The 13,315-nt window shown below is 40.2% G+C and overlaps 1 protein-coding gene across 1 annotated transcript in view; it reads right to left on the bottom strand.

The window, feature by feature from the left end:
• AKNAD1 (AKNA domain containing 1) overlaps positions 1-12,161 on the bottom strand; it is a 53,710-nt gene extending 41,549 nt beyond the window's left edge. Inside the window, exons 1-4 of the mRNA XM_006882500.1 lie at positions 11,178-12,161; positions 7,079-7,118; positions 6,775-6,917; positions 6,616-6,675 (exon numbers count right to left, since the gene is read on the bottom strand). Of these exons, the coding sequence (XP_006882562.1) occupies positions 6,616-6,675; positions 6,775-6,917; positions 7,079-7,118; positions 11,178-12,161 (1,227 nt within the window). The remainder of the gene's footprint in view (positions 1-6,615; positions 6,676-6,774; positions 6,918-7,078; positions 7,119-11,177) is intronic.
• Positions 12,162-13,315: the final 1,154 nt, after the last annotated feature.

Genomic DNA, 13,315 nt, shown 5'->3' on the forward strand with positions numbered 1-13,315 from the left:
GCTACAGATAAGAAGTTAGTACTAGAAATTTAGGAATCTGTAGTATGAAAATGAATTTGAAACTATGTTTTTGGTTTTGCGCCATCAAGTCGTAATTGACTCATAGCTGACCCTCCAGCAGGTTACCAGAGGCAGTGAATCACATGGGAGATTGTCCATCTTTGTCCCACAGAGCAGCTGGTGGATTCGAACTGTGTGCCTTTGGATTGCAGCCCAGGTTCTTACCAGTAGGTCACCAGAACTCCCTAAAACTACGAGAAGTACTCAAAGGAACGGGGACAAGGAGGGAAGACAGTCATGAATTATAATTTAGGATCTTGGAATGAGTTTAAATTGTGCTGACCAGTTCATGATGTAAGTGTACTTCATTTGCTATAGACTCTGAGATGGAGATTCATACTCCAACTCGTCTAACATACATGACTAATAAGTATTGGTTATAGACATGAATGCTACAAAACCCAAATGCTTTCTGCAAATGCTTCTCTCCATGTTGTATGAAATAAGCTGTAATTGTCTTAGCTCTGTCTTTCAACACTGGGTCAAATGGTCCTGGAACTCACAGACCACTGTCAGGAGTCACCTATACCCTCCTCTAAGTCCAACCAGAATATCTTTCAGTCCTTGGTATCAGGAAGAAGCTTCTGAGTAGAAGCCTCTGAGAACTGGGACTTTGAACTAGTTTCCTCATTTCTATTCTATTTTTCTCCCAGTTTCTGGAAGCCTGATTCTTTGGGGATCTCATCTATCATTCATTCACTTACCCCTGTAACCTGGCTTCCCTCGATCCACAATTTCATCAAAACTGGGTTACCAAGGTCCCGCATGATGTGTGGGTTGCCAAATTCAGTGCACATTTTGCTTTCCTTCCTGACTTCAGCATTTGATAATGTGGCCCACTCTCCTTTAAAGCTCTCTTCCCCTTGGCTCCTCCCCCCAGGTCTGACCTTTAAGGTCACTCCTGTCAGTCTCCTTTCCAGATTCTTTCTTCTGCCCCCTGGTTTCTGTTCCCCATAGTTCTTTCTTTGGCCCTTGTTACCTCTCTCTACTTTATCTGGCCAAGCTCATTTACCCCATAGGTTCAACCTATAACAATATCCAAACCTGCATTTGTGACTCAAACAATTCTCAGAGGTACAAGCCCACTGCTCTAAATGCCCACCAGACCCCTCCACATGGACACCCTATTAAAAACAACAACAAAAGCCTTTTACTATTGCATCAAACTCCAAGTCACAATGGTGCTAGGTGTTTTAGAGTAGAACGGCTACCACAGGGCTAGTTTGGGCTGTCATTTTTATGAGAGCAGATCACCAGATCTTTCCTCTGTGACACTGCTGAGTGGGTTTGAACTATCAACCTTGAGGTTAGTGGTCAAACACAAATTTCACCAGAGAAGACATGCAGATGGCAAGCAAACATGTAAAGAAATGTTCAAAATCTCTAGCTTGCAGAGAGAGTGACATCCACTTCCTAAACAACATGCCTCTGGAAACTCTATGAACTTTAATAAATGACAATAGTTATACAAAGGCTTCAGGCCTTCTACTCATAGGGTCAGTGTGAGTTAGTTGTGCGTGACTCAACAGCAATCAACAACAGAGAGATGCAATTAAAATCAAGTATGAAATATCATCTCATGGATCTTTCCAATATCCTGGAGGGAGTTCAAATGCAAACTTTTCAAACTGAGCTTGACTTCTTGCCTGCTTCCACACCCATTCTGAACAGGCTCCTCCACTTTGGTTTCTGACCTTCGTTCCAAGCTAGGAATCTGGAGCCTGCACAAGCCTTCTCCCCTTCCTTACTCACCTCCTTTGATCTGCCATCATACTTCCTTAAACCCTTAGATTTCTTCCTCTCTCCTCCTCACTGCCAACCTTGACTCAGTCTGTCCTAACTTGTTACTTGTAATCAGTTTCAGTGTGTAGGTCTTTAACTCCTTCAACCACAGACTCGGGCCAACCTCCAAGCTCCTTCTCATGACTTAAAGACCTTTCATGATGTCATCCCTGTCTAGCTCTCTGGTCTGCTTCCTTTTATTACTGCACATATACTTGAGTGCCACCTAGTAAATGACAGTGTGATCGTTTCTCAGACTAGAGGCTCTTTCTTCCCTTTGCCATTACACATGTTGTTTCTTTTTCCTCAATATCACTTTTACCCTTTAGCCTGTCAACTTCACCCCTATTCCTCCTGCAATGCCCAGCTCAGAAGCCACTCAGAAGTGCCCCCTGGCTGGGAAGGGTGAGGCTCTTCTAGGCTGCCAACAGCAGCATCTGGGACATTTGGCAAGGTGTGGTTTACTTTTGTCAAGAGGCCAAAAGAACAAATGTGTCTTGAAGGAAACACAGCCAGAGTGCTCCTTAGAGGCAAGAACAGTCACTTACTCTGGGCCTATTTTCAGGCGGAACCAGTCCTTGGAGAGAGATGGCATGTTGGGAGAGGTAGAGGGTCAACGAAAGAGAGGAAGGCCCTCAAGGAGATGGAACAGTTACTACAACAGTGGGCTTGAGCACGAGAGAGCTGTTGAGGGTGGTGCAGGATTGGGCCAGGTTCAGATCTGTTGTTGAGAGCAGTCAACCCCGCAGAACTTAACAACAACTTACTTGCATTTGTACCACACGGTTGGTCCTGGGGAGGAGGACACTTGAAAAGGGGGTTGCTTTCTTCTTTTTAGATATGGAGAGACTTTATTTAAAAGGATTACTGAGTGAAAGAGAAAAGAGACTATTACAATAGGAAGAAGGAAATCCACAGACTGGGAAAGCATATTTGGCAATGACCCATCTGATAAGGGATCTATATTTAAAATTTATGGAATACTCCAGCACCTCAACAAGAAAAAGGTAAACAACCCAGTCACAAAATGGTCACAGGATATGAATAGACACTTCATCAAAGAAGACATGCAGATGGCAAACAAACGCGTAAGAAAAGTTCAAAATCTCTAGCTTGCAGAGAGTGACATCCACTTCCTAAACAACATGCCTCTGGAAACTCTATGAACTGTGATAAGTGACAATAGTGATACAAAGGCTTCAGGCCTTCTACTCATAGGGTCGGTGTGAGTTAGCTGTGCGTGACTCAACAGCAATCAACAACAACAGAGAGATGCAAATAAAATCAAGTATGAAATATCATCTCACCCCAGCAACAATAGCAAAGTTCAACAGAGCAGCAAACAACAAATGCTGGCGAGATTGTGGAGAGATTGGAACTTTTATTGACTGGTGGTGGAAATATAAAATGGTACAACCACTGTGGAAGGAAGTATGACACTTTCTCAAAAAGTTGGAAATAGAAATATCATTTGAACCAGAAATTCCACTGCTGGGAATATACCCTATAGAAACCAGAGCCACAACTCAAACAGATGTATGCACACCCATGTTCATTGCTGAATTATTCACAATAGCAAAGAGATGGAAGCAACCCAAGTGCCTAGCAACAAATGAATGAATAGGAAAACTATGGTACAGTCACACAATGGAATACTACACAGCATTGAAAACAACAAGCTTGTAAAGCATAACACAACATGGGGGGGAAACTGGAGGATATGCTGAGTGAAATATCTCAGTCACAAAAGGACAAATACCGCATAACACCACTGTTGTGAAATAGGACAGATGTGGGGGGGTTAAGTAAAAAATTTAAAAAGAATGAACAGATAATGAACACTGCATTAGATCAGATGAGGAGAAGCACTGTCTGAAAGGAATATTAGATTAGTCATTATGTATATAACAACAATCTTGAACAAGGGATCCATTACAGGAAGGGCTGGGGAGAAGTGAAGGGAAGGGGGGAAATGTGCAACAAAGAAAAAAATTAAAATAAAACATTAAAAATATTAGGAAGAAAGAACTACTGTAAGAGCTTTAGGCCCCCCCAAAAGCTTATCTGTAAGGGTCAAAGGACAGGAAGAAAAAAAAGAATTTGTTTGCTATGGGGTGAATTCTGACTCATATTTATTTGTCTTTAATTGCTGGTGCCCGGTACAATGTCTAGGACACAGGGTTGTTGTTATTTGCCATCAAGTTGATTCTCACTCATGGTGACCCCAGCTCCCTGAATGATGCAATGCTTAAGTAATTGAATACTCGTTTTGAGAACCCTCTGGCACACAGTTTTGCTCTGCACACAGCAGTGTCTCCATAGTGAAGCATCTGATAAATGTTCAGTGAATAAAAGAGTTACTTTGATAGTATACTTAGAAAATCTTAAAGACTCAGTAGAAAAAAAAATTACATGGTTGACCAATTCAGCAAAGTAGCAGGATACAAGATCAACATAAAAAAATAAATTGGATTTCTCTACAGTGACAAAGAGAATACAGAACTGGAGCTAAGAAAAGCAATACCCTTCACAATAGCTAATCACAAGATTAAATACTTCGGCCAGAAGCACAAAGGATCTATTCAAAGAAAATTACAAAACATTACTACAAGAGACAAAAAGAAATCTGAAGAAATGGAAGAATATCCCTTCCTCATGGATAGGAAGACTCAATATTGTGAAAATGACAATACAACCAAAGGCAATTTACATGTTCAATGCAATCTCAATACAAATACCAATTCCATTCTTCAACAATATGGAAAAGGCAATCTCCAATTTCATTTGGAATGGAAAAAAAGCCTGCCCCCCCAAAGCAAAACACTCCTTAAAAAGAGAAACAAGGTAGGAGGCCTCTTACTCCCTGATTTCTTGACCTGTGGTGGTCAAGACAGTGTGGTACTGGTACAATGACAGACACAGAGATCAATGGACTAGAACTGAGAATCCAGAAACCAGCCCATCTACCTTGGTTAACTGATTTTTTACAAGGAGATGAAATCAGTCAAGTGGGGAAATGACAGCCTTCTTAACAAATGGTGCTGGAAAAATTGGAAAACTATCTACAGAAAGCTCACTCCATACACAAAAACTATTTACGAAAAGTTTGGAAGACCTCTAGAAGTCCTAAAACACAACATAAACAGTCTTCCAAGCATCCTGAAATATCTACAAACCAGAGAGGATAAAACAGATGAACGGTACCTTCTAAGAATCAAATCCCTACGCACATCCAAAAACTTCTCCAACAGTGTAAAAAGGGAAGCTACAGACTGGGAAGAAATGTTTGGTAATGACATATCAGATAAGGGCCTTATATCTAGAATTTGTAAAATAATCGAGCACCACAACAAGATAAACAACCCAATTGAGAAATGGGCACAGGATATGAACAGACACTTCACCAAAGAAGACATTCAGATGGCCAACAAACACATGAAGAAATGTTCAAAATCCTTAGCACTGAGAGAGATGTAAATCAAAACAACTGTGAGATATCATCTCACCCCAGTAAGGATAGTAAAATTTAACAGAACAGCAAACAGCAAATGCTGGCAAGGTTGCGGAGAAACTAGAATCCTTATTCACTGTTGGTGGGAATGTAAAATGGTGCAACCATTTTGGAAGGCTGTATGCCGCTTTCTCAAAAAGTTGCAAATAGAAATACCATTTGACCCAGCAATTCCACTACTGGGAATATACCCCAAAGAGACCATAACTGCCACCCAAGCAGATATATGCACGCCCATGTTTATTGTGGCTTTGTTGACAATAGCAAAGAGTTGGAAACAACCCAAGTGCCCATCAACAAACGGATGGATAGAGAAGCTGTGGTATATTCACACAATGGAATACTATGCTGCATTGAAAAACAAAGAACTCATGAAATATTATACAAAATGAGTGACTCTGGAGGACATTATGCTGAGTGAAATATCTCAGTCACAAAAAGACTGCATAATGCCACTGTTATAAATGAGGACTGAGTTGGGAGACTGAGAAAGAGGGGATAAATAATGCATAGTGCGTTGAAACAGATGAGGGAGAGAACTATTTTAAAGGGATATATGATTAGGTATTATTGTTATGACAGGAGTCCAGAATGAAGGCAGCATAGCGGAGTGGACATGGCAGGAGGGATTGTATAACAATAAAAGGATTTTTCTTTTACTTTTCAAAGAGAAGAGTGAACTGGGGGAGAGGGTGAGCCGGGAGAAAAGTGCAACAATGAATGAATGGAAATCCAAAGTCTCTGTAAACTTTCATTGAAATTAATTAAAAAAAAATTAGAAAACAAAGAAATGTCAAACAAGTTCTTCCCTTTTTGTTCTCCAAGTCTAGGTCAATTCTCACTCATGGATCACTAGGGCTCCTGAAAAAATTGTTGTTATTATTGTTATTATACACTGTCTCCTAAGAATAGACTCATAGCTGACCCTCCATAGTGTTTTCAGAGGCAGTAAATCACACAGAAGGAGATTGCCCATCTTTCTCCCACAAAGCAACTGGTGGACTTGAATTTTGCGCTTTTATGTTTACAGCACAACTCCTTACCATTAGGCCTCCAGAGCTCTCTCTGAAAAGATGAGAAGGCTAAATACATATACAAACAGAATTATAAGGTATTTGAGACCAGAACCCAAGGGTAACCTTCTCTTTAGCAACATAGTTCCTGTCAACAAAGCGACAATATGATGCTGTAAAGTCATTTGAAATTTATCCACATCAAATTTTCTTAAAGCTATTTGTAAAAACTATATAAAAATTTATTACCAGTTCCCTATTTTGTGAGCAAGGAGAGTCTTGTGCTATTCTTTTGGCGAACTCTTGAACCTACAGTGGAGAAAAACAAAAGCAATATTTCATTAATGGTGTTGAGTCCCATGTTTCAATTTGCTTATTTCTAGTGTGTACAAGCGTTAAGAGCATTACTTTCGCCTTCAGTTGGTCAGTCTGTTCTCTTAACTTCTGACACATCTGTTTGCCTTTTGATATCTTTTCAAGTATCTTAGAACTTGAGGAAGAGTCTTCCTGAGACGATGACAGATTAAAGAGATCTGACTCAGAGTCTAGTCCTACACAAGAAAGAATACATTTTGGTGAGCATGCATATCAATTTATCACACTTTCATTAAGTACCCACAGCAGAAGTCTGTGGCAATTGCCACCATCTGCTATTTCTTTAAAAGCCTGCAATACATATATCTATACTGAGGGTGTTTGGCAATGGTAGTACCTGTAAGAAGGTCTTGGTTGACGTGTTCTGCGGGCTCCACCTGCACAATTAAAGAACAAGAAACAAAGCCATTATGTAGAATGAACACAAGTGTTCTGGTCATCACAGAGGAGGCAGTGTGTTCTGTTCAAGAGCCAGGGGCCTGAAGACCAAGGTTAAATTTCAGCTGCAATGCTGCACGAAATTTTCATCACCATGAGCCTCCTATTCTTTGGTGGTAGAACAGGGACAAACCTATATCATAAAGTTGTGATGAAGAGTAAATGTTACATATTTTCCACAGTATCTGGTATGGAGTAAGTATTCAGTGCATGCTAGCTGCAAGTACTAGCATATAAGTACATTGTATCGGCGAGCTCTTACATTGTATCGGCGAGCTCTGATGGCCTAGTGACAAGAAGCTGCACGGCAATCCCAGAGGTGCATGGTTTGAATCTACCAGATGCTCTGCTGGAGAAGGAAGGACAATCTCCTCCTGTACCAGTCAAATAATTGACTTTGATGGTACACACAAAAAATAATAAAATAAAAAACAAACAAACAACAGAAAGTACCTTGTATCAAAGGCTTTAAGATTGTCCCCATTACATAAAGCCTCTAAAAACACTGCTACCAGAGGCATGAATAGGTGAGTGGTTACCTTAGACATTGTTGTTGTTATTGTTAGGTGCCGTAGAGTCAAGTATTACTTACAGAAACTCTGTGAACAACAGATCTGAACACTATCCCATCCTCATAATTTCTGACACTCTAAGCCTATTGCTGCAGTTACCCTGCCAACTCACTTGGTTGAGGGTCTTCCTCTCGTTCACCACTCCTCTAAGTATGGTGTCCCTCTCCAAGGAATACTTTCTCCTATCAACAGGCCCAGAGTATGTGACACAAAGTTTCATTATCTTGGTCTCCAAGGAGCACTCTGGCTGCACTATCTCCAAAATATATCTGTCTATTCTCTTGGCCATCCGCAGGATTTTCAGCACTCTTCCCCAATACCACAGTTCAAAGGCATCCATTCTTCTTCTGTCAGTTTTAGTCATTGTGCAGCTCTTAGATTATGGCATTAATTATAGTGCAGTCTGGAGCTCTGACCCAAAGAAACTGGAAAAAATCAGACACCTGACCTCAGATACCCAGTGTCAGAGAGAGAGCCTGACGTTTATTTAGCTCCTAATGACCACAGGGCACTGAGAACTGTGCACACCTTAAGTCATTCTCCCTCCAGCAAAACAAGGAACTTCAGAAATCTAAATGTTAACAGAATACAGATTTCTCCAAGACCTAGAGCAGTGTTCCAGCTGTGACCTGTTGGGCTGCTGGCTTGGAGAAGTGAGATTCTAGTTCACAGAAGGCATGGTTAAAAGAGAAAGGAGTTAAGCAGGAAGGAATGGAACTAGTAATAGGGGAATGGTATGGAAATAGCTCATAGAAGAGCTTCAAAGAATGATCATACACACACAGCTAAAATGTGTGCTTTGTCATCACTATGAATTTGCCTTCCTGTGGAACATTAAAAATTCCAAGAAAATCACATTGGGGATTGTATAGGTATATAAGAGGAAAAGGGAAGTGGTATCCTTTAATCATTGGGGAGATTTGGCACTAAATTATTGCTAATATTAGCCTTTGAGACCATATCCCTTAGTCAACCTCCAAACCTCGAACAAAAGTCAATTCTGTGGCTCAATTATCATTAAGCAATAGACAGGTCAATAAAGGTGATTAAAAAAAAAAAGAAAAAACAAAGCCAGGACTACAACCCAAGTGCCCATCAGCAAACAAACAGATAGAGAAGCTGTGGTATATTCACACAATGGAATACTATGCTGCATTGAAAAGCAAGGAACTCATGCAATATTATTCAAAATGGGTGACCCTGGAGGATATTATGCTGAGTGAAGTATCTCAGTCACAAAAGGACAAATACTGCATAGTGCCACTGTTGTAGAACAGAACTGACATTGGAGTTGGAGGGAGACTGAGAAAGATGGGTTTAATAATGTATACTGCATTGAAACAGATGAGGGAGAAAAGTGTCTAAAAGGGATATGTAATTAGATAGTCCAGAAGGAAGGCTGCATAGTGGAGTGGACTTGGGGGGAGGGATTGTAAAACAATGAAAAAAATTTTCTTTTCATTTTCCAAGAGGGTAGTGTACTGGGGAGGGAGGGTTGGGAGGGAAGAAAAGTCCAACAATGAATGAATGGAAATCCAAAGTCTCTGTAAATTTTCAAATTTTCATTTAAATTAATAATAAATTAAAAACAAAACAAACAAATAATAACACACACAAAAAAACCAGGGAAGACACTTATTCCACAGAGTAAGGTCTAAGGTAGGAAGGGATAGGACAGCAGGGTTAACGGAAATCAGAATTACAAGGAGGAAGTGGGGAAAGTGTGATTACAATGTGGATATTGTAATTAATTTTGTAAAGCAAAATGTGTGTAAATAATTGAATAAATACACTTTGTAATGTTTCGTTCAAACCACAGTTTAAAAAGATTATCAGTATGACAGATTGAGGCCCCCGGAGGCATAGCAGATTAAACGTTGCAATGCTAACTGAAAGCTAAGTAGTCTAAACCCACCAGGTGCCCTGAGGAATAGAGATGAGCAGTCTTCTCCTATAAGAATTTATGCCTTGCACACTCACCAGAGTATTTCCATAAGCCAGAATTGACTAGAAGGCATAGGCTTGGTTTAGCAAGCCTTGATGGTCAGACATTACATGTGGGGCTTCTAACCTAAAGGTCAGTGGTTTAAATCCAACAGGTGCTTTACAAGAGAAAGGTGGACAGTCTCCTCCTGTACAAAGAGAAAATTCCATGGAGGGTTGAATCAACTTGATGGCAGTTAGTTTAGAGGGTTTTTTGGCCTTGTTTTATGTTAGATATAACAGCTTAAAGTACATGATTTAGGATCTCAGTTCATTTTAGCATTCATAACTAAGCGTGTAATATAGGTGAGACATAAGCCCAGGGCTCTGGGGGAAATTAAGCAATGGAAAAATAAGACAAGATTGCAGCCTTCCAGAGTCTTCCCATCTAGTGGGAGAAACAGATCACTTGGCCCCAGAAAAAATTATTGATACAAAGTGTCCTGCTTACAGAAGTAGAAAACAAAGGAGGGTAGAATCTGAAAAGGCCTGTGGCATAAATCAGAATTGAAAAAGACTCAAAATGAGTCAATCATGGTTAAGCAGAGAGGTGACTGTCCATGCAAGGCAGGTAATCGGAGAATCTAGGGCGTAAGGAGAGGTCTGAACTGTGCTGTTAACTGCCAGGATCATAGCCCTGAAGAAAAGAAGGGAGTAACTAGTTATTGTCACATCAGTTTTGCCTCATGGCTTCCGTGTGTCAGAGAACTGTTTTCAAAGGCTGACTTTTCAGACATAGATTTCCAGAAGCTTCCAAGCTATCTCTGTCTTGGACTAAAGGAGCCAAGCCGACAGTTTGTAGCACCAAGGCACTGGTTAGAATGATAGGATGAATTTGATTTGTTGTTTAAAAGTGAAGCTCAAAGGAATTCTGGTGGCCTAGTGGCAGGAAGCTGTACTGCAATCCTAGAGGTGCTCTGTTCAAATCCACCAGATGCTCTGCTGGAGGAGGGGCAATCTCCTCCTGTACCAGTCAGATCCAATTTGATGGTACACACACATGATAATAATAATTTATTATTATTATTAAATAAAAGTGAGGCTCAAATTCCAGGTTGAAGATTTTGTTGTTGAGTACCATCATGTTGGAACTAACCATAGCTGACCCTCCAGTGGGTTTTCAGAGAGAATTAATACCATAGAAGGAGATTTTCCATCTTTCTGCCGTGGAGCAGCTGGTGGATTGGAACCTCATGCCTTTGGGATTGCAGCACAGTTTCTTACCACGAGGTTACCAGAGCTCCCTTGGATTGAAGATTTTGAATGTTGTTTTCTTCCATTTTATTTTAGCCTCGCTCTTGATTTTTCCAATGGGGACATTCATCACACTTCTGAGAGGTTACATCTTCAAGATGACCCATAACTAGAGCCCCTCATAAAACCCTCACTTATATAGACAAGTTGTGGCACTAATGATGTATTCATTGAAATGACTTCTCTTACCTGTATATGTTGAGAAGTTTCAAAATTTCCCATTTTAGGCTCTTGGTCATGTTTTTCAACACAAATTAATCTAGGCATAGCTTCTTCTGAAAGATCTTGCACAAGAGCTGGTGGTATATTTCTGAAGCTAGGAGAAGATTTGACTCGTCGAGCTACTATAAGTGGTTTGTTCATTATGTTATCTTTAGGGATTTTCACTATGGAAGCTACCTTAGAAAAGTCAGAGAGCTGATAATGAACTTGACTGTGGTCATATTTGAACCCGGTCCTGAAACCTGACTTTCTAGGCTGTTGATTCTGGGATGCCTGCCCTTGGAAACTTTTGTGTTCATCTCTTGAATGCTGGGATTTCTTCAGAAAGTGTAAATTGTCTTGAATGCTGCTGCGTCCAGCAACTACGGGCTCATCTAAATCAAAGATGTTTTCTTCTACTGCAGTTGGAGAACAAGAGGGGCTACTGTTGTCGTCATCTTCTTTGGGGTTGAGTATGTCTTCAAGTTCTGAAATTTGTTCTTTTGGCCAAGAATTCTTAACATAGAAAAAAATATTTTTAATGATAGCATCATCAAAACACCGAGCATTCAGGATGTCTGGGAGAGTTTCACAATCAATGCCTTGATTTTTGAAGAATTCCTTTTTGGAAAGATGATTGAGCAGAATATCAGAAATGTTTGACTTGGACGTGTTTTCTTTATTAGGTGGAATATGCAAAACTATAGTACATTGTTTATCATGTTTTTTGCTGGCAGCATTTTCAGTAAGCTTATCTAGAATCATGGCCATATCTACAGTTTTACAAGTCTTCTTACGTATAGCCTTTTTCGGAGGGCCATGTAGGGCTAAGAACATTTGATGAGGGGCATCATAAATGTCAGTTTCAGAGGTGAAATCATTGCATAGCACAATGTGGGGGACATTCTTATCATAAATAAAATCCACCTCCTCCTTAGAAGTTCTATCTTCTGCAAAATAAGCTTCATCCATCTATGTTTGGCCTGATTTCTCTTGTCCACTGATGCCTGCTGTTGATATTCTTAACTGTCACTATCAGTCTTCTAATTTTCACTGATCATCTTCACCACATGTCTTAGTCTGTGAGAAATTAGAAAAGTCTCATTTGTTAATTATCCCATAACAATGTATAAAATTATAGTTACCCTGGCATCTATAACAGACCAAAATGAACGCTTTTTTCCCCTTAAAAGGAATGTTATTAGTGGTATGAAAGTGAGAAATGGAAAAGTAATATTACATTTTTTTCAATTTCTCATTCCTTAAACTTTAAGGGAGATACAAACTAGTGTAGAGTTAATGACTAACATTGTTGGATATTTGTCAACCTCTCTTAGAAAATATTATTTGGAATAGAATTTGGGGTACAAGTAGAGAAGCCTGGTGTCACAAAGGTACATGCTCAGTTGATAATTAACACCCCCCACCACCACCACCGACTGAAGCTAAGAGAAAGAAAGACCTGATGAACTGTTCCCATGAAGATTATAGCCTAGAATGCAACTCATAATAACAAACACTAGGCATACTGGTCTGATGGGGGCTGGTGGAACTCCAAAGACTGCGCCCCTTAGTCGCCTTTAACACTTTAAACCATCCCTGTGGCTCAACTTTAAGTCAAACAATAGATAGGTATGAATGATGAGCAGAAACACCAAGGAGGTAAGCACTGCTTGGAGTCATTCTGTCAACCATATGAGATCAAATGGCAGCACAGCCTTAAGGATTAAGCTCAGAGGCAGGACAGGATGAGAACGGGCAGGGATGGAAAGGCGGCTGGGTGGGGAGAGTGTGGTGTCCTTGCAGGGACTGCAGTCCATGTCTGGATTTAAAATATGTGTGAATTGTTGAATGGAAACCCAATTTGCTCTGTAGACTTTCACCCAAAGCACAGTAAAAAGCTGAAAGATAGAGGTAGGGGGGTACGGGGTTTGGGGTAGTAAAGAAGTACAGTTTAGAAATCCTATGGGCCAGTTCGCATGAGGTAGCGATCAGTCAGAATCCACTCAATGTCACTCACCTAACACCAACAGTCTCTCAAAATACAAGTTTGGGAGGCAAAGATTCTGTTTAAACTGAGAGAGTTTGATTTTTGCTAAGAATCCTAAGAAAAGAAAGGTGACAAA

Source organism: Elephantulus edwardii, unplaced genomic scaffold, assembly GCF_000299155.1.
Source record: "Elephantulus edwardii isolate Elephantulus edwardi_28Jun2011 unplaced genomic scaffold, EleEdw1.0 scaffold00020, whole genome shotgun sequence".
NCBI classification, from domain to species: Eukaryota; Metazoa; Chordata; class Mammalia; order Macroscelidea; family Macroscelididae; genus Elephantulus; species Elephantulus edwardii.